The sequence below is a fragment of the Microplitis mediator genome, chromosome 2, assembly GCF_029852145.1.
Source record: "Microplitis mediator isolate UGA2020A chromosome 2, iyMicMedi2.1, whole genome shotgun sequence".
Lineage (NCBI taxonomy): Eukaryota > Metazoa > Arthropoda > Insecta > Hymenoptera > Braconidae > Microplitis > Microplitis mediator.
The window spans coordinates 13,517,799-13,540,828 of NC_079970.1; the positions used below are offsets into that span (position 1 = coordinate 13,517,799).

The 23,030-nt window shown below is 30.8% G+C and overlaps 1 protein-coding gene across 1 annotated transcript in view; it reads left to right on the top strand.

Moving 5' to 3' along the window:
- LOC130663847 (insulin-like receptor) overlaps positions 1 to 23,030 on the top strand; it is a 135,803-nt gene that overhangs the window by 24,595 nt on the left and 88,178 nt on the right. Inside the window, exon 2 of the mRNA XM_057463354.1 lies at positions 6,625 to 7,564. Within this exon, the coding sequence (XP_057319337.1) occupies positions 7,084 to 7,564 (481 nt within the window). The 5' untranslated portion in view covers positions 6,625 to 7,083. The remainder of the gene's footprint in view (positions 1 to 6,624; positions 7,565 to 23,030) is intronic.

Consider the following 23,030-nt stretch of genomic DNA (forward strand, 5'->3'; position numbering starts at 1 on the left):
TAAATAATGCTCAGATATAAATAAAAATATATTAAAACATTCAATTATAATAAAAAATAGCTTAAGGTAAAAAGAAACTGTTTCAGTAGCTAAACTATTTATCTATCATTATTATGTAATCTTTGCGGTTTCCGCAGTTTATATAGAAATGCGGTAGTCATACTGTGTAAATGCAGCATTTTCAACGCATTGCCATCGTAGTTTTTGTTACTTTTTAAGCACGATTTAATAACCAATATTAGGTCGAAGTATGTCTCGTAACCCAATCAATTTATAACTGTCATACAACAGTTTATTTATGAAATAGTTACGGCATTGAGACGTTATTTTATAAAATTAATTTAGTAATAGCCTGGTAGTTTTTACTCTGTTCAAACAATATATTACTAGATTTTATTTCATCTTCATGTGCTTCTTTGAATAATTTTTCTTCAGATATTTGATTCGAATATTCCAATTCGTGATAAAATGGTAACAGCGCAAGAATGTCTACTCTTTAAAAAAGTCATACTTTTCCATAAAGTCATACTCTTTAAAAAAAGTCATACTCTTTTCTCAGTGTATATTTATGCAATGTATATATTGACTCGAATTTAAAACTGCATCGTTACGAAAATTGAAAATTTTTTCTAAAAAAACTGAAACAAATTTGATCCTATCCATATATTTCCAATTCCAAATCACTTAGCTTTGGCAGGCCATTGTAGTAAGAGACATGTTGTTGACGCCCTTGTCAAGCAGGGATATAATTGGCTATTAAAATTAATTTTAAGCGATTGCTTTCATGTTCATAAGGTTAAGTATCGATGAATAGTACTCTGACCTTCTTATTAAATACGTCGGATTAATTATAGCTTGTTACGAAAAAAATTTATGACCATCAAAGAAATATTATTTGACTACTGTTATTCAAAAAACATTTTTTTGAACAATAAGTTCGTATAAGCTGTAATTGAAGATCGAAACGTTTTTCAGGCTATCAAAATGAAAATAATTAATGTAATTTGACTCTAAAGGCAACTTAAGGGGCTGACGAGTGAAACATTTGAGCAATCTAGATCCAGTAGGTTTTTTACTTTTCATTTCTTTTTCTTTATTTTCGTTCCGCAAAAAACGATCTGATTTTCAGGTCCATCGTACAAGATTAGTTTTAATTGAAGGTATTTTTGAAATTTCATACTCTAAAAAGATCGATAGTTTGAAATTAATGAAATTAGTATTGTTGGAATTTGCTTAGAATAAATAAGTAGATTTCTTACTTTTATTCCAAAATTGAATGTTAAAAATGAATTTGAAAAACATGAACAATCATGAGAAGAATATAAACGTTAAGATATAAAATTGTCATTACAACGTTCTCAGATTTAAATTGTCTTATTGGGTTACCTGCGTTAATATCCCCGGACAAAATATCCCCGACAAAATATCCACGACAAAATATCCCCCGACATAATATCCACGCGACAAAATATCCCCGCGACAAAATATCTCCAGTCAAAATATCTCAGGATAAAATATCTTCATGACAAATTATATGTAGACAAAATATCCACGAATATTTACGTTGACCAAAATTTTTAATAAAAGCAATTTAAAATAATAAGAAAGAAATAAGTATAAAACGTTAAAGATTATATTGAACTTCTTTACTAACATTAATAAAAATAATTGAATTGAAATACAAAAAAACCTAAACTTATTGATTAATTTAATTACTGTAAGTAATATAATCTATTATCAACTATTAGTAATTACCAACTATTTAAGGTCACTTTTCATCAATAGTTTTAGTCAAATTTAATATTAATCATAAATATCTGAATGCATCCGTTTGCAATAAAATTGTGCTCTTTTTTCAGAGGTTTTGGGTAAGTGTAATTACAAAAATATATTAACACACATACATGCAATAGTACGTGTTCTTTTTTTCAAGCATTTTGTGTGTGTGTAAATACATAAATATCTGAATGCATCCGTTTGCAATAAAATTGTGCCCTTTTTTCAGAGGTTTTGGGTGTGTGTAATCACAAAAATATATTAACATACATACATGCAATAGTACGTGTCCTTTTTTTCAAGCATTTTGTGTGTGTGTAAATACATAAATATCTGAATGCATCCGTTTGCAATAAAATTGTGCCCTTTTTTCAGAGGTTTTGGGTGTGTGTAATCACAAAAATATATTAACATACATACATGCAATAGTATGTGTCCTTTTTTTCAAGCATTTTGTGTGTGTGTAAATACATAAATATCTGAATGCATCCGTTTGCAATAAAATTGTGCCCTTTTTTCAGAGGTTTTGGGTGTGTGTAATCACAAAAATATATGAACACACATACGTGCAATAGGACGTGCCTTTTTTTCAAGTATTTTGTGTGTGTGTAAATACAAAAATATCTAAACGCATCCACTTGTAATAAAATTATGCCCTTTTTTCACAAATTTCTTCATCGATTATTTAACGATAGGGATATTTTGTCAACATATATTTTGTCATGAAGATATTTTATCCTGAGATATTTTGTCTGGAGATATTTTGTCGCGGGGATATTTTGTCGCGTGGATATTATGTCGGGGGATATTTTGTCGTGGATATTTTGTCGGGGATATTTTGTCCGGAGATATTAACGCGTGTCACCGTCTTATTGAGAGGTTTGCATGTTTAGGTTTCCACTATATAAAATGGTGTATTACCGTAAGAAGGACGGTGTGGCTCAATAAGTTATAGATCAAATTGAACGGAATATAGTATAGGGCCGGATAGCTCAACTGGTAGAGCACTCGGCGCGTTACCGAATTGGTCTGGGTTCGATTCCCAGTTCGGGCTATCTATATTTTTCTCAATTTATCTATAAATTGTCTTATTGAGAAGGTTATTTGCATGTTTGCATGTTTAGGTTTCCACTATATAAAAATGGTGTATTACCGTAAGAAGGACGGTGTGGCTCAATAAGTTATAGATCAAATTGAACGGAATATAGTATAGGGCCGGATAGCTCAACTGGTAGAGCACTCGGCGCGTTACCGAATTGGTCTGGGTTCGATTCCCAGTTCGGGCTATCTATATTTTTCTCAATTTATCTATAAATTGTCTTATTGAGAAGGTTATTTGCATGTTTGCATGTTTAGGTTTCCACTATATAAAAATGGGAAGCTCCATTAAGCTGGTATTGATCAGTCAACAAAAACGAGCGAAATAAGCATGTGAATTTATTGCTAGATAGTTGCCATTAGTTGCTGCTAAACCCGATTTTGCTGTTCGAACCGATTCCACAAAAATCAAGTTACTGCTATCTTTATCATGAGCAGTGAAATCACAGAATCAGTGTTAAATGAGACAACTAATTGGTCAAAATTTGTTGCTTATTTAATGCTAAATAACTGCGTGGAAAAAGTATTGACTAATTGAAATCCGCTGAACGTAGTCACCGGTAACTAATGATCAATGTGCCTGGTACCTTAACACTCGGTTTTTATAAACAAAATGCAGTTATGAATTTTGTTGTTGGTTACGAATAGAATCAGAGATACTCAGAGACCTAGCAACAAAATACATACTGGCCTGGAAATTTAATTATGACATTTAAGGACGCTGCTTGCTTAATGGGCATTTAGTGAAGCTTAGTAATGCATGTGACTTTTTTATACGTGATAGTAGTCAGCAACTACAAACAAGTTGGCCTGGAAAATTGAATATAATTTTTAAGGACCTTGCCAGCTTATCCGGTACTCAGGGAATCTTAGCAATGCATCTGAGTTTGTTTATTTTCACGATCAGACTGATCACTACGATTGGGGTCTGCAACAAAACATCAATTCAATGCATGCTTGCCTGGAAAATCGATTATGACTCTTAAGGAACCTGCCAGCCTAACGGGCACCTAAATAAAGTCAGAGATGCGTATTACTTTATTGCTCTCCAATCAGCATTCAAGACAATACGATAAGAGTCAGCAACAAATTAGCAACTAAATGCATGCTGGTCTGGAAAATCGATTATAACTTTTAAGGACTCTAGCTTTGCAAAGCAAAAAGGGCGCATAAATTTTTTTTTCATCGCCAATTCATTAGTAAACACTTTCTACGCTTGGAAATCAAACATTTCTTTCCCAAAGCTAAAAGGGTGTATGTCTTTAATTATGCACCCTTTTAGCTTTAGGAATTTGAAAATTTTGTGACCAAAAGCTAAAAGAGCGTATAAATTTTTCTTCTGAAAAATTTATTAAAAAGCTTAGTTGAAGTCTAAAAATGAAAAAAAAAATGCTGCAGTCAAAAAGATGTATTCTAACTAATACGTTCTTTTAATATCAAAATTAAAAATATGGTTAGAAAAATCTCAAAGTACGCGTGATTGTATTAATATTTTTTGTTATGAAATTGGTTATTAGAGTTTATAAAATTATTTTGAAATTCTTATACTAAACTGAAAAATCAAAAAAATTTGGAGAAATATGTAATCGGTTCATTTAGGTACGACTCCCATACCCTCACTCTCCATATCTGTTGTTTTTTTTTTTCAAATTATTCTGATTTATGGTGGATCCATAATCCAACACAATAATTAAAGAAAAAATCAGTAAATTTTTATTTTTTATAATCGTTATGAAAATTTTCATTTAATTAAACATTTGATATTGTTTTTTTAAAATTATTTTACTTTTATTACATTTTGAAAAAAAAAAGTGTAGGATACTGTTTCTTTCATTTAACTTGTCTTGTGAAACTATTTGTCAGTATTTTGTATTAAAACTTGAACTTTTTTTTATGCGCCCTTTTAGCTTTTAGGCACTACTTTTCAAAAGCTAAAATGGCGTATGAAACTTTTATCGTACATTTTTCTCTTTTTTTTTTTTTGCAAATGAACATTAAGAGTCGTGCACTTTTGGATTTACCAAACTTTTTTATGATATGATATAATATTAAATAATTTATATTTTTCAAATTAGATTTCTTAATTAGGATTTCTCATCAAATCAGCGGTTCGGGAGTTATTTTAATTTAAATAATTACATTGTTATTAATAATTTTTTACACCACTTTTGAACAAAATGGACAAGATTTTCGTGATCCCCGGTCCAAAAGACGTAAGAAACCGTTGGAAACAGCCGGGGCCAGCAAAATGTATACGGACACTCCTTTTCAGCCGAAAAACTAGTATGAGATATCTGACACTAAACAAATATTAAAGCCATACAACTAGTAATTAATTATTTGTTTTTCAATGAGTTACTAATTAATTATTCATTTTTGATTAATAATGTTTTTCATTATTGTTCAATTTTTTTCTCTATTCAAAAGTTTGCCGCTAGTATCTTCTAAACTCTTTAGTTATAAGGCAGCGCCACTAGTACCCATTGCTGTCAGAAAACGGACGAAAAGTTCCCTTTCCCAAGCAACACTTTAGCATCACGTACAGCTCAAACGATGCTTGGGAAGGGGAATTTTTCGTCTGCGTTCTGGCAGCAGTGCTAGTACCTCAAGTCATTGCTGATCTTACTTCTATTTTGAAACGAAGTTACTATAAAATCTAGAAATGATAGATTTCATGCCTTGAAGTTGATACCGATTTCGTCCACAGAATGACAAAATTCGCTCCTATCTTAAAGCATCAAGAGAACGGCCACTGACTTATCCTAACGTATGCGAGAAAAAGTGACTAAACTATAGTTGGTCGAGTACCACATACTTTACTCAAATAAAGTATAGCTTGAAAATCTAACTTTCACGGTTAGTTTTATAACAAATAAAATTACTTCCAAGTTTGAGCGCTTAACATAAATTTTAAGTACTTACTTTATCATTAAAAATTTTTTCCATTTAAAAAGCATAAATTGAGTTACTTTTTTTTTTTAATCGCTATAACTTAGCCGGATTTTCAGCTATCATTTTAAAAACAGTTTTCATTTGTAGAGTATTTGTTGCTTTTTGAAAGTCTATAAAACGATTTTGCTCTGCCTCAATCCATGTTGATTGTATCAGCTACGAGTCAATTTTTTCACTTGCTTGTCAGTAATTCTAATTAAAATGTCTGTGCAACCTTACGTAGGCGCCAGATTACTTGGGATCTCGAGCTGAGCCCGAACAAGACATAACGCCCCTCGACATTCTTGCATTTAAGAGCGAGCTCCTGATTACCCTGCTTAAAAAATCTGATAGATTCTTATGGCTGTATGTATAAAGCCCTATACTTAACTGTAGAACTTCTCATACAACTCATTCATTCTTATAAAATCTCTATGGAAATTTATGAAAATCTATAAGATTTTTTAAGCAGGGTAATTTCACTCCATTCCCACGAAAGACCAAAACAACTGGATTGGTGCCCTGTTGCGATCCGCACCCTCGACTATAGACTTGCGTCGCCGTGTTAGTCCTGCGTGAACTGTCCTTTCAGTGAACCCGAAAGGTACTGCACAATTTCTACGCCTCTGAATCGCTTACTCAATTGAGAACTTTGCGATAAAAAACTAATCGATCTGTACTGCTACATTCATTTGCAATAAATAATTGAATTTTTATAACATAAAATATCAGATAATCCCGTGCAAATCAGTATTTTGAATACTTTCGTCTAGTATGTTTATGTATTTCATTTTATCTTTTTTTTTTTTTTATTTTCAGAGAGTGAACATTTCTAAACGTAAAAGAACTAATCAAGTGCGATCCAAGTAAAAATGTCTGAAACCTCGAATATTTAATCAACTAAGAAATTATGAAATCACTTCCATGACACAATCAATTTCGATTCAACATCTATAAGAAATTCGTGATTTTGAATTGGGGAAAAAATCAATAGAATTTCGCTTTTTATTGAAGATTATAAATTCAATTAACATGACTCTAATCAAAAACATATTGGTGGCAAAGTGGTTTACAAGAAAACTTCGTTAACCCATGATACTTGAAGCATTGCTTTAATTAAGGAAACGTATCATGAAAATTTTCTTTGTTTCAAGGTTCATACTTGAATGTAATTTAGACCAACTCAATATAATTCAAAATGTCGATGAGTCTCCAAACAATAAAACGATGAAGACAAATTTGTCAATTATACTTCAATTTGAAAATATTTTAGAGTAAATGACATATTCTACAAGAGCTGAGAAAAACAACTCTCTTGTCCCAATGAAGTCTTCCGTTATGAGTAAAAAAAAAGAAAAAGACAAAACAGAGATCATGTTAGGCTGTCCAAATTGCTTGGTCCATCTAGAATTGTCAACTACTTTTACTGATCAATGTCAATTATGCGATCGCCTATGCAATGAATCTGAAAGTGTCACATTTATTATTCAGAAGAATAAATCAAGTATGAATGATAAATCTCGAGTTAACACTGATTGGCGAAGTGATGAAGTGACACTGCTTAATCGTCAGTGTTTTATGAAACCTATGTATCGGTGTGGAATAGCAAAAAGTGCTGCGAGTGTCGTGCGATGGAGTTTTGAAGGTGGAACGTTTTCTTGGTTTGGTTTAATTTGGATAATTTTAATTTTATGTCCAATTGTTACTGCCAGTTTCACCGAAAGAACTACACAAACGTTACATCCTACGGAAGGAGAGGGTAAATATACTATTTTTATTTTTTATTTTTTGAAAACCAGCATTTTTCAATTAAAACAAAAAAAAAAACATCCAGTACTACAGAGCTTTGTTTCCTCTTACCGAAAATTAGTTAAACTGGTCTAATATAATTGATTAATGCCAATTAAAAAGTTTTTATCTAAAAACTAGTACCGAATTTCGGCAATTCAATTGAATTAAAAAAAAAATTTATACATCGGTTGACTCTGCGGGCCAACCCCAGAAATTCTCGCTGTTTTCGAGCTCAAAGAGCTCAGAAACACAATTTTTAATATTTTTAACTTGGCAATACCTCTGATTACAATGGTGTTTTCAAACTTGAAAACGGTACGTTTTATATTGAACTTGAAAAATTCAAGACATCGTAGATACTTAATAAACAAGCGTTCTTAATTAGCCGATGATAATGATTGAGGCGGCAATCGACGCGTTTTATTGAATTCTAGAGCTGATAAGATTTTGGAGTTGATCGTGCAAGTCATTTCTGAGAAATTAATAAAGAACTAAAAAAAAAAATCTGTCCATCGGTTGGTCCGGCGGGCCAGCCTCAAAACACCCCGCGGTTATCGAGCTCAATAATCTACTTGAGCTCGAAAACACTAGGGAAAATACATTTTCGAGCTCGTCGAGCTCGAAAATACTCTTGCATGTAATTGTTTTTTTTTATGAATTTTTCAAGCTCAAACAAGTTACGTTTTATGTTAAAGTCTGAAAGAATTTGTGAATCGGAAATTATTAATAAACATTTTTTTTTTCATTTTTTATTCCCAATTATGTTCAATAAAATAAATGTGTTCATGCAGAAATCAATGTAAGTGATCAAAATTAAGATTTAAATTAGTTTTGACTCAGATTGAAGCGTTAGTATATAAAATATCTGAAAAACATATGGGTCATTCCATGCCAAATCACCTGATTTTAAAAATCATATTTTTTGATCCGGTTGAATTTTTTATATGTTTTTGTACATATAAAAAGACACCTAATCCTAAATTATGAGCCCTTAATCTTAAAGATATGAATTTTTGAAAATCGCGAAAAAATAACGATGAGGTAATTTTCAGAAATTCATAACTCCTGATTAAATTATCGTAATTTAATTTCAACAGTGGCTATTTTCTTCACGTTTAAATGTAGATATCGAAAAAAAAATTACAAAAAAAACATTTTTTTCTTTTTCCCCGTTTTTTCTTGAAGAAAATATATGTTTTACTAGACTGTAAAAAATTTTTTTTAAGCCCTTTGTCAAAGTGGGATTCAAATATCTTCGATTTTTTAAGCAACTTTTTGCCATTTTTTTAATAAAAAATTCGAGTTTTTTTAAGACTTTTTAATTTTTCACCAAAATTTCAATGCAAATATAAACAAACAATATTTTCCTACTGTGCTAATTATATAAATTGAAAATCTTTAATGATGTGTCGCGACAAAAATTTGTTCATTTTCTATTTTTTTGTCGCAACGTATCAATAAAGATTTTTAATTCAATTAAAAAAAAGTCAAAATTTGAGTTAAAATGTAAGAAAAAACGGGGAAAAAGAAAAAATTTTTTTTTTTGTAATTTTTTTTTCGATAGCTACATTTAAACGTGAAGAAAATAGCCACCGTTGAAATTAAATTACGATAATTTAATCAGGATTTATGAATTTCTGAAAATTACCTCATCGTTATTTTTTCGCGATTTTCAAAAATTCATATCTTTAAGATTAAGGGCTCATAATTTAGGATTAGGTGTCTTTTTATATGTACAAAAACATATAAAAAATTTAACCGGATCAAAAAATATGATTTTTAAAATCAGGTGATTTGGCATGGAATGACCCATATTAAAAAAGGTGTTTTTAAAATTTTTTGTTGATAGTATGATATGAACTGAAGAACAAGTAATATTTCTTTGTAAGGTGATCGAAAGAGACCATAGTGTCGAAAATTTTGCATGATTTTGAACATATTTTAGCACATTATATGCTGATTTATCGGGGAACAGTGACATAAAATGTTATTTTTCAAATATTTCAACGCCCATATCTTTTGAACTAACCAACCGATTTTGACGTTTAATGTGCCAATCGATGTGCTTTATTGAGTTCTAGAGTTGTTTAGATGTAGAAGTTGATCAGATTAGTCACTTCAAAGATAATTTAAAAAAACTGATTTTTATCATTTCTTTCTCGAACGATATCTCTCTAACGAATTAACCGTTCGAGATGGTTGAGACGGCAATCGACGCGTTTTATTGAGTTTTAGAGCTGACAAGATTTTGAAATCGATCAATGGAGCCGTTTTTTGAAAATTTCCAAAAATAAAAAAAATTATTTTTTTTCGTATTTCTTCTATATCTTCGAGTCCATTGAATCGATTGATCTGAAATTTTCAGGAAAGTTGACGGCCAACAAATTCTTTCGATTGTCGCAAAAAACATCTCAATCGGTTAATGCATTAAAAAATTTAGAGCAGTCATAAAGCACCCTTAGCGCTTTCGCGCTTGAGGTGTGCAAAAATATCGAGAGTTTACATCAATACATACAAACACACACTCACACACAGTCAAAATATCAAATATCTGAGAAAAATTAAGAAAACTGTTCACGGAAAGAAAATTCCACAAAAATTTACGGTGTTAACATCATAATAGTGGACTATACTTTCATTAGCATCAATTTTCAAATGTCTTATTTTAAAATTTACTATGTAGGTTACATTTTTAACTATTTAACATCGTTATTTTAACAAAGACTTTTTGGATTAAAAATTTTTTTCAAAACTTACAATGTTAACATTGCAAAAAGAATAGAATAAAAATTACAATTTAAAAACTATATCTATTCCTATGTTTATCTTTCTATTTACTTTTGAATAAAATAAATATTACAGTCTCTGTTGTAATACGATGTACGTTATAAAAATGACGATTTTGCGTCGTAATTTTTAACTAGTAACTGTGCCTACCTTAAGAGGCGTTCTTGTGACTTATGACTGTGTATTAAAAAGTACCGAGATAGTCCTTTCGCCGCTATTCTTATGGCTGTGTGCAAAATCAGGTCGATAAGATTTTTCAACGAGTGTTTATGAAATTTGATGCGAGGAAACCGATTTTGATAATTAAAAAGTTCCACGGTGGTCTAGTTTTTTGTTATAAACAATTTAATTGTTTAAACTTAAATTACAAGAAAACTATAATTGATAGCTCTTAAATAATGACAAAAATAGCTTTTTGCATTAAAATACAGGAGTAATGCCTGAATCATCTTTAGTCTATCTCTATTATTTATTAAGATATAGCGTCTTAAAAAATACAAACTTTTTGCCAGGTCCGTTTGGCTAAAAATTGCGTGCGCATCCACAGCGCAACGAGTATTTATTTCATAAATACTCGTTGAAAAATCTTATCGACCTGATTTTGCATACGGCCATAAGAATAGTGGCGACAGGACTAAGACTCGAAAGGTCTCGTGTTCGAATCTAACACTCGAGTGATTATTATTTTATACTTTTATTTAAAATTTTTATTGCATTAAATTTTACGCTGCTCACATCGTAATTTATACTAAAAAGCTTAAGTCTTTGCGGTATTTGTCTAAAGTATTATTTCTTAAATAAAACTTCCAATGCCTTATCGTAAAAATTATGATTTTATAGGTATAGTCCACCACTACAATAATCAATAAGAAACATTACGACGATAAAATCGTAAAGGGTATAGCCGGATTAATATGGGAATTCAGCCCCCGTGGCTTTTTTGACTCATAGACCAGTCATTTTACTCCTAGGCTACCTAAAACTCGATGCCATGTGAAATTTTTTTTTTTCAAAAATTTCTAAAAATAAAAAGAAATGAAAAAATCGAAAATGTACAAAAATCGGTGAATTGCGATTTTTGTTATTAGCAAAAAACTCCAAAAAAAAAATTTCGCTCACTTAAAATTATATTTTAAACCGATTAAATGAATTAAAAAAAAATATATGAATGGCTGATATTGTAAAAAAAATATCAGAGATAATATTTAAAAAAAAACATTTGCCCTAAATGCCTTTGTTTATTTATTAAAAATGTTTTTAGGTATTATTTATTAATGCTAAGCTGAAACTTTTACCGACATAGACTATGACGTCAAAGTGGCGCTGCTTTCGCACGGGGGGCGTGGCTTAGATTCAAATCGCTTAAAACTCCAACACTTAATTTAAAAAATTAAAATTTCTTTTCTTAACTTTTAAACAATAATAAATAAATATTAATAAGTTTAAATGAGTAAATAAATAAATAATTGGATGTATTATATATAATATATGATATATTTCATTAATTTACTTATCTTGAGCCATGAAAATGATAAATTTTAATTTCTAAAAAAGATTTATTATCATTAATATAATAAATAATATTTTTATTTAATTAAAAAAAATGATTTTAAAATATTTCAGTACTTATTATATACTTAAAATTTTAAATATTATTTCAACTTAAAATTTATCATTTTCATGGCTCAAGATAAGTAAATTAATGAAATATATCATATATTATATATAATACATCCAATTATTTATTTATTTACTCATTTAAACTTATTAATATTTATTTATTATTGTTTAAAAGTTAAGAAAAGAAATTTTAATTTTTTAAATTAAGTGTTGGAGTTTTAAGCGATTTGAATCTAAGCCACGCCCCCCGTGCGAAAGCAGCGCCACTTTGACGTCATAGTCTATGTCGGTAAAAGTTTCAGCTTAGCATTAATAAATAATACCTAAAAACATTTTTAATAAATAAACAAAGGCATTTAGGGCAAATGTTTTTTTTTAAATATTATCTCTGATATTTTTTTTACAATATCAGCCATTCATATATTTTTTTTTAATTCATTTAATCGGTTTAAAATATAATTTTAAGTGAGCGAAATTTTTTTTTTGGAGTTTTTTGCTAATAACAAAAATCGCAATTCACCGATTTTTGTACATTTTCGATTTTTTCATTTCTTTTTATTTTTAGAAATTTTTGAAAAAAAAAAATTTCACATGGCATCGAGTTTTAGGTAGCCTAGGAGTAAAATGACTGGTCTATCATACTTAGGGGGTCGATTTGGTGTCGAATGAAAATAATTCACCTCAATTTTTAGCTCGCCCTCGCAAATTTGAATCACGGTGGAAACACGATCCATTTTACCACTGTGATTACGCGGTGATTCCACGGTGGCTTGACCACTGTGTATACGGTGTCACGCTTAAATAACCGCAGACAAAATAACCACGACAAAATAACCGTGACAAAATAACCGACGACAAAATAACCAAATGACAAAATAACCGAATGACAAAACAACCGGCGACATAACACACAAAAACCGTGATAAAAGGGCGGTTATTTTGTCGTTCGGTTATTTTGTCATTCGGTTATTTTATCGTCGGTTATTTTGTCGCGGTTATTTTGTCGCGGTTATTTTGTCGCGGTTGAACTGTTACGCAACCCTTTTTTTGAAACGTAATTAATTTTTATGGTAAAAAAATGTTTTTATGAGTGAATTTAGAGTAAAAAAAAGACGTTCATGAAATTTGTTTGATATTTTATATGGACATTCCAAAAGAGCTCCATGATGACCACTTTTGTTCTTTTTCAGAAGCTAAAAAAGTCGTTCCAAAAACATTTAAAAATGGTCTAAAAATCGTTACTTTGCAACCTATTATAGAACTAAAATAGACGTTCTAAAAACATTCCAAAAAATTTCCAGAATCACCACTGTTGATTTTTTTATTGACTAAAAATGGCGTTTCAAAAACTTTCCAAAATCACTTCTTTCGCATCGTTTGTAGAATAAAGATATTCTAGAAACATGCCAAAATAGTTCAAAAATCACTACTTTTCAATTTTTTATAGAACAAAAAAAACGGCCATAAACAATTCCAAGTATTTCCACGAACGTCCTTTTTTGACTCTAAATTCGCTCATAAAAACTTTTTTTTACTATCAAAATGACTGACGTTCCAAAAAAGATCCATTCGAAATTCTAATTTGTCTCATGTTTAAAAGTTCCACATGCGAAACTTTTTTGGAATCTTGTTGGAACGAATTTTTTTTATAGGGGAAACTTACACTGGTCACAGAAATTAAGGGATAGAAAAAAAATCCGAAATTTTTAGGTGATTTTCAACATGCTGTAACTCGGTGAAAAATGGTCGTATAAAAAAACTAAAAAAAGCAAATTGTAGCCTCACGTTTCTAGTTTTCAGATCTGGACCTCAAAATTTTTTATCATGTACGGTTCCGGAGTAATCATAAGAAAACCAACGAAAAAAAAATTTTCAAAATTTTTGCTGGTCTTTCAATACCTCTATGGGCGACAATAAATTTTTTTGAATAATCCGACTGTCTGACTTTTCTCGGAAATTTTATGCCCTTTAATTTAGTGGGCTCAAAAAGTCTCTACGACGATTTGGCGCCGAGTTATCATTGATCAAAGCAAAAAAGTCCATTTTGGCTTTGATAATCAATAACTCCGGATGTATTGGTCGTACAGAGAATGGAAGCAGGGTTTTGAAAACTGAAAAACATTCTCTATAAGGCAAAATTAGTGGCATTTGATAGAAAAATTTTTTTTAAAGCGATATTGTTTGGTAAAAAACAGGTCAAAATTCACAAATTTAAGGATATTCGGAAATCTTGCTATAACTTTGGATATAACGGATGAACAAAGGATATCTTCGACTTTTTTTTCAACCTCAAAGTGTCCTGAAAAAATCCTAAAAATTTCAAATCGCTGCGATTTTTCTTTCTTAGTGCCCCGAAGCTTTAAATTTATCGATTTTGTCAAAAATCACCATAATTGGTAGTTTCTCGGTTTTTGTTCATTTTTTCGATTTGAAAATGGTTTTTTTTACCGATAATCTTCATTTCTTTGATCAAAAAGATCGATTATCGAAAAAAATTGAAAAAAAAAAAATTTTGAAAAAAAATTTTTTTTTTTTCAAAATTTTTTTTTTCATAAACTTTTTTTTTTTTCAAATTTTTTTTTTTGTTGTATCCGCAATGATTTATCATTGTCAAAAAAAATTCCTCAAATTTTTTTTACCGCTGTAACTGCATCTGCTTTAAATGTCAACTTAACAAACATACGCTTTGGGTAACTTTAATGCCGGCGGTAAAAAAAATTTTGGGAATTTTTTTTGACAATGATAAATCATTGCAGATACAACAAAATAAAAAAATTTAAAAAAAAAAATTTTTTGAAAAAAAAAATTTTGAAAAAAAAAAAATTTTTTTCAAAATTTTTTTTTTTCAATTTTTTTCGATAATCGATCTTTTTGATCACAGAAATGAAGATTATCGGTAAGAAAACCATTTTCAAATCGAAAAAATGAACGAAAACCGAGAAACTACCAATTATGGTGATTTTTGACAAAATCGATAAATTTAAAGCTTCGGGGCACTAAGAAAGAAAAATCGCAGCGATTTGAAATTTTCAGGATTTTTTCAGGACACTTTGAGGTAGAAAAAAAGTCGAAGATATCCTTTGTTCATCCGTTATATCCAAAGTTATAGCAAGATTTCCGAATATCCTTAAATTTGTGAATTTTGACCTGTTTTTTACCAAACAATATCGCTTTAAAAAAAATTTTTCTATCAAATGCCACTAATTTTGCCTTATAGAGAATGTTTTTCAGTTTTCAAAACCCTGCTTCCATTCTCTGTACGACCAATACATCCGGAGTTATTGATTATCAAAGCCAAAATGGACTTTTTTGCTTTGATCAATGATAACTCGGCGCCAAATCGTCGTAGAGACTTTTTGAGCCCACTAAATTAAAGGGCATAAAATTTCCGAGAAAAGTCAGACAGTCGGATTATTCAAAAAAATTTATTGTCGCCCATAGAGGTATTGAAAGACCAGCAAAAATTTTGAAAATTTTTTTTTCGTTGGTTTTCTTATGATCACTCCGGAACCGTACATGATAAAAAATTTTGAGGTCCAGATCTGAAAACTAGAAACTTGAGGCTACAATTTGCTTTTTTAGTTTTTTTATACGACCATTTTTCACCGAGTTACAGCATGTTGAAAATCACCTAAAAATTTCGGATTTTTTTTCTATCCCTTAATTTCTGTGACCAGTGTATATTTTTTTTAGTACAAATAAATAAATAAATAATCTAATTATTATTTTGATTATAATTTTTATTTTTTCTGTATCAAAATTTTAAATGTTTCCCAATAGTATGAAAAAATATATAAGTATTACCTTTAAGTGTCTTTTGAATCATTAATAACCATTCTAATGACTTTAGGCTACTGAATCTGTATGTTCATCTTTTGCAAAGATATATTTTTGGTAAAAAAAATTTTATACGTATTGGGAATTTTATATAAGTTTGTTAAAACGCAAGATTTTAAGAAAAAAATGAATTTAAAATTTTTTTTTAATTGTTCCACCACTTCAAAAAATTTCTAAGTATAGAGGAGTATAAAAGACATTTCCTGACGAATTTTTGTGAGTGACATACACTTATCAAAAAAATAAAGGAACAAGAAAATTTTATAAATTTTTTAGTGATTTTTGGAAGGCTGTATTTTCGTGAAAAATGATCGTATCGAAAAAATAAAACAAGCAAATTGAAGGTTCAAATCTCTAGTTTTAAGATCTTTCAGCAAAATATTTTTTTGAGCCACGGTTTTTGCGGAATCAGAAGAAAAAGGTCGAGACAAAATTTTTCTAAATTTTTTGGTTTCGTTTTTTACGTCTACGGGGCCGGGAAAAATTTTTTCAAAAAAAAACGAATTCATGGCTTGTTTAAGAAATTTATTCAGCTACAATTTGCTTTTTTTTGTTTCTCTGTACGACAACTCGCTGCTGAGATATCAGCCTTCAAATGAAAAAGGATCCTTTTGTCTTTGATTATTGATATCTCAGCAAGAAATGGTCACACAGTAATTTAAAGGGCAGTTTAATAAACTTGAATAAATCCCCTACAAGCTCCATTTTTGATTTGTTCAAAAAAAAATTTTTTTTCATCCTTGATATCCATTTGAAAAACCTTTAAAAAATGGCCATTTTCTGGTTTTTAAGTCTACTCATCGCTACTCTGCAAATATTGATAAAAAAAATAATGTTGCCAGGTAATTTTACAGCTTAATGTACTCCCGAAAACCCTGGAAATTTTCAGATTGATCCAATGAACCGTTTGTCCGGTCCGATTGCTCAAAGTTTTACAAAACAATTAAAGGAACAAGTTTTGTTCCTTAATCTATGTAATCGTTATCGAAATGAAAAAATCAATTTTTTTCGGATTTTTTTTCATTTTTGCGTTAGTTATTCAGTAAATGTAAGGTAAAGAAAAAAGAAAAATTTTTTTTTCGAAAAACGAAAAAAAAATAACCCCCCGAATAAAACAAAAAAAAAATTGGAAAAAATTCTTGTTTGGTCTCGTTTTTTGGAAAAAAATTTTTTTTTTTTTCCTCTTTACCTTACATTTACTGAATAACTAACGCAAAAATGAAAGAAAATCCAAAAAAAAATTTAATTTTTTCATTTTAGTAATGATTACACAAATTAAGGAACAAAACTTGTTCCTTTAATTGTTTTGTAAAACTTTGAGCAATCGGACCGGACAAACGGTTCAATGGATCAATCTGAAAATTTCCAGGGTTTTTGGGGGTACATTAAGCTGTAAAATTACCTGGCAACATTATTTTTTTTATCAATATTTGCAGAGTAGCGATGAGTAGACTAAAAAACCAGAAAATGGCCATTTTTTAAAGGTTTTTCAAATGGATATCAAGGATGAAAAAAAATTTTTTTTTTTAAAAAATCAAAAATGGAGCTTGTAGGGGATTTATTCAAGTTTATTAAACTGCCCTTAAAATTACTGTGTGACCATTTCTTGCTGAGATATCAATAATCAAAGACAAAAGGATCCTTTTTCATTTGAAGGCTGATATCTCAGCAGCAAATTGTCGTACAGAGAAACAAAAAGACCAAATTGTAGCTGAATAAATTTCCTAAACAAACCATGAATTCGTTTTTTTGAAAAAATTTTTCCCGGCCCCGTAGACCTAAAAAACGAAACCAAAAAATTTAGAAAAATTTTGTCTCGACCTTTTTCTTCCGATTCCGCAAAAACCGTGGCTCAAAAAAATATTTTGCTGAAAGATCATAAAACTAGAGATTTCAAGCTTTAATTTGCTTTTTTTATTTTTTCGATACGATCATTTTTCACGAAAATACAGCCTTCCAAAAATCACTAAAAAATTTATAAAATTTTCTTGTTCCTTTAATTTTTTGGATAAGTGTATATTTGCGTACGTTCATAATGACTGCGCACGCATTTCTCTGTTTATTACTGTTAAGAAAAAGTGGGGTCCCTCTCTAAGAAAAAATTCTTAGAATTTTAGCCCTGAGTTGGGAATTATAGAGAGGGAGCACTGTATTAGTAATTTTAACTGTTTTTAATTCAGCATGACCAGAAGTAAATTTTCATGGTGGCCACATTTCTGGAAAACCTGGAAATAACAGGGAATTTCATCACAAAGTTGGAAAAATTTTCACGTTCTTTTTTTTTGACTGAAAAAATCCGATAAATTTTTGTTTCTGTCAAAACTGTTCGAATATTGGCGCAATTTGAATACCGCTATTTGAATACCGAAAAAGCAAGGCAGTTAGAATTAGAAAGGCTGTTAAAAGAAATAAAAGTCTTAGTAGAAACCAATCGTCAGGATCTTCAAGCTACTTTATTAATACTTTATTAATACTCTATAAAACGTTCTTATTTACTCATTTGCCTTGTCATATGTTTAATCATTGTTGCCTTGGCCAGTTCTGTTGGTCTTCACGGCTAAAAAACTTTAGTTTTTTGTAAAACTTAAAATTTTAATTGATTTGGATTTTAATCATTTAATTTGTATTTGTATTTGCTTTTATTTTTTTTATATATACCAAAGGCAACTATTATAAATTTATGGCTTAAACTACTATATTGGCTTAGTACCTTTAATTATTCCAATAAAATTTATTCAAAAATAATTTCTTGTTACTTTTTTCCTTTTCAAGTTCAAGTGATGTTATTACAGTGGTCTTCGTAGCTAGCTCATCAGCCCCAAATACCAGGGTCCAAAGTTACTAATAGGCTGGACAGCCAGGTTTATTAAATTAAAATTAAAGACGAATTCGCCTCGTATCCTAAATGTGTCCTGTAATTTAAGAAAGACAAAAAGGAAAGAGGTATTCGCTGATAAACTTCAATAACGAATTCAAATTTTGATTTATAATAAAGGTAGAATTTTATTTAACCAAATTCCCCAAAATTTGACATAAAGAATTTTCCCCGAATCAGTACTTCAATTAAATTTATTAAAACAAATTAATTATTTAAGTCTAGCAGTTAGTTTACGCGCGAGAAAAGACCAAGAGATATTTTAATGGGTTTTTTAAACCACTTACGCTGTGTCGAGGTACTCGTTCCATCATAGAGGTGTAGGATTCGGAATTACGGAGAAAGGACCAGCAGTCACACGTGAAGGCAGAAAGAGCAGCGTAGAAACACGACTCTTGGCGCTGAAAACCCCAGGAAATGAACAGCAACAATGCAGCTCTCTAAATTTTTTTGGCACGACTCACTTGATTAATTTTCTAAACTATATAGCCGCGTATAAAAATTTTATAACTGAGACCCCCAGTCCAGGGTGTGACCCCCTGGCCAGGAAGCCAAGATTAGATTCAGTTGATAAAATCAACTGTTTTGTGACTAGCTCTTCTACAGGGCGGGGAATACCCGATCCTGGTCACAAGGAATATTTAGAGATCCTGAGAGTATAGGAAGCTTGTAGAATAAGAGACTTGTATAGGTGATATATATATATATATATATATATATATATATATATATATATATATATATATATCACCTATACAAGTCTCTTATTCTACAAGCTTCCTATATATATATATATATATATATGGGCAGATCCATTAATTCTCGACGAAAGTGTGCGCACTCAGGTCAACGATTTTGAGGCCGATTTTTTCCTCAAAAGTACACCTTAAAAAAAGAAGATCCTGAAAATTTGGACCCGATATAATCAAATCTGGCCGCTGGAGAATTTTTTGAATTTTTAAAAAAGTCGATTTTTCACTGATTTTCGAATATTTGTATCTCAGCTTCTATATAACTTAAAGACTCCTGCCCAACGGCATTTTTCTTAGTAGAATCTCTACTTTTAAGAAAAAAATAAGTATTTGGTCTAAACTCAAATAGGGCTTAGCTGACAGCCTCTAACTAACGAACTGTTTTGGTTAAATTTTACCTATTTGTAAAACACTAGTAAACATTTTACCCTCAAAAGCGCTATCGTTCTTATATTGTTTGAATTTGTTTCAAAAGTCGCGCTCGGGCTACTCTGTTACTCAATTTATCCGCTTCGTGGCGTGACTGAGGTACCAATGTTATCATACGCTCATGAAAGCATTGGAATCTACGTTGAAGTTCTCTAGGTATAAAGGTCTACAGTATTTAGAAATTTTTATGTGTTTAATTTGGAGTGTTTAAACTATCAAAACTTGAAACAATGGATAAGTGTTATATTGGTCAGCCACGCCACGAAGCGGATAAATTGAGTAACAGAGTAGCCCGAGCGCGACGTTTGAAACAAATTCAAACAATATAAGAACGATAGCGCTTTTGAGGGTAAAATGTTTACTTGAGACGTTACTCAAATGGTTACTGACAGCAGCTATATCTATGGACAGAGAATATTAATAGTTCACTTGTCTATAAGATATGAATAATTCGATAGATATGTAAGAAATTATCAGCAAATATTATATTCAACAACGCAATTTTGGCAATATTAAAAAATTCATAACTTGAATACAAGCTCGATTCCCTAGCCCCGATTTTCAGGGCTTTTTAGGAACATAATAAAGCAACTTTCCTGAAAGTTTGAAGGAAATCGAAGTTCCGAGAAAAAAGTTCTAGCCATCTGAAAACTGCAATTTTTTAAAATTTGATTGGTTTCAGATGGCTATAACTTTATTTAATAAAAGCAATGAAGTAAAATTGCATAGATTCTACTAAAGTATACCCCAATAGAAGACATTAGCTGCTGGTCGATCCTCAACTTCGAACACTGTACGTATACTAGTGTTTTACAAATAGGTAAAATTTAACCAAAACAGTTCGTTAGTTAGAGGCTGTCAGCTAAGCCCTATTTGAGTTTAGACCAAATACTTATTTTTTTCTTAAAAGTAGAGATTCTACTAAGAAAAATGCCGTTGGGCAGGAGTCTTTAAGTTATATAGAAGCTGAGATACAAATATTCGAAAATCAGTGAAAAATCGACTTTTTTAAAAATTCAAAAAATTCTCCAGCGGCCAGATTTGATTATATCGGGTCCAAATTTTCAGGATCTTCTTTTTTTAAGGTGTACTTTTGAGGAAAAAATCGGCCTCAAAATCGTTGACCTGAGTGCGCACACTTTCGTCGAGAATTAATGAATCTGCCCATATATATATATATATATATATATATGTCGGAAGACTAGTAATATGATGGGCATCACCCTGACCATCGGGTTTATTATTTTTGTCTGGCATTTTATTACAAATATAAACGAATAATAATTACACAGAACAATAATTTATTATTAAAGTATTATTCATAAATAGTAGTAACTAAACAAACGGTATTACGAATATAATATCTCACAATTGTTAATACATACAGAATTGCAACTAACACAATATTTGTTACACATAAAATGATAACTATAAATTAATAATAATAAATGATATTAATCGTAGTATACAATTGCCCGATAATATTAATAATAAACTATGATTAAATAATATACGAGTACTACGGTAAACTAGGCTCGAGAACGAATCCACGGTCAACAGGAAAACTTGTGCTCGCACAACGAATGCTCAATCAGAACTGACCGATTCAACTAGTCCAAAAACTCTGTACTCTTCATAAAAAACCTTTTAGTCAGAAATATTTAAAGAAGGACAACAATCTTATTATCTTACTATCTTGTCCTCTGGGTCTTACTATATCCATCCTGTGACCGTGGCTACGTTTGGTGAACAGATGTCACAGCGAGCTTAAGCCTTCCGTAATAAACATAATCTACTTAAGTTGTAAACAACTAGAGCTTAAATTTTATTTAATTGTTACTGTAAAAACTAGTCTCGACTGTTAGGAATTTCCCGTCCCATTGGAAAACCCCATTTTATTCTTTCATCTCCGACAAGGCTATCCTGACGATCACGCGTCCTCAAGTGAATCTAAAACGTTTATTTTGAATCACATATAAGTTCCTTGTATTAACTACTATTTACAATGCAACATAATTTACAGATTTTTTTCATTGTCCAGTTCAGAAATCCATAGTAGTGTTAAAAGGTTTCAGCAGTATTTCATTAACATTATATTTATTTTACTATACGATCTCTTAAGTATGCCTTTCATAATTCCCTTGAGCAGTCGTTTCACCATGTTCGTATTTTCGTCCACCATAGATCCTCACACTCAATGACCCCTGCATGCCACGTGCAGTCCAATACTACCATAGTTGTCATAACTAGGTACACTTTTTCAAGCCCTCGCCACACTATCAACTGCCACAGTATGATACGTGTAGTGCGACTTCTAGAAATTCCAGACCCCCGCCACCTCACCAGTTGCCCATCGCCCCCTGATCAAACCACTCCAGGTTTGCAGTTACGACCTACAACCTGGTGCAAGTAGTGCGATCTTTTCTGTCCAATATTCCCATAGCCACAACTATGCAATCTTTTATCCAAGCCCCCGCCGTACTATCAACAGCCACTGTATGATACGTATGGTGCGACTTCTCAAAAACTTCAGACCCCTGCCACTTCACCAGATGCCCATCGCCCCCTGATCAAACCACTCCCGGTTTGCAGTTACGACCTACATCCTGGTGCAAGTAGTGCGATCTTTTTTCTATCATTAGTGCTTGACCTTTTCCCTGGTGGCTCAAGACTCTGCCTCAGTCTCTTTCATCAACACTTCCATCTGAACCATCCAACTCGCTAGGAATATGACTTTCCGGCATTTTTCTTAAGTTCTCATGACTATATTTGTAAGTTCTATTACAGCTTAAAGATTTTAAAGTATACCGATCATTATCGAGAACTTCTACTTCCACGAATGGACCTCTGAACTTTGGATCAAGCTTAGTTTGATTTCTTTCTTCGTTTTTAATTAAAACAAAATCACCTAACTTGAATCTAATTACCTTTGCTTTATTCTTATCAAATCTAGACTTATCATATTTAGCATTCTTTTCTATATTTTCAATCGCATCTTGTATTACATCAGAGATATCGACTTCTTTTTCATTATCATCGACTATTAACCCAAACGGTCGCGCTACTCTACCAATTAACAATTCTAGTGAACTAGCTTTGGTGACACGATTGGTAGTGCAATTCATCGCTAATTG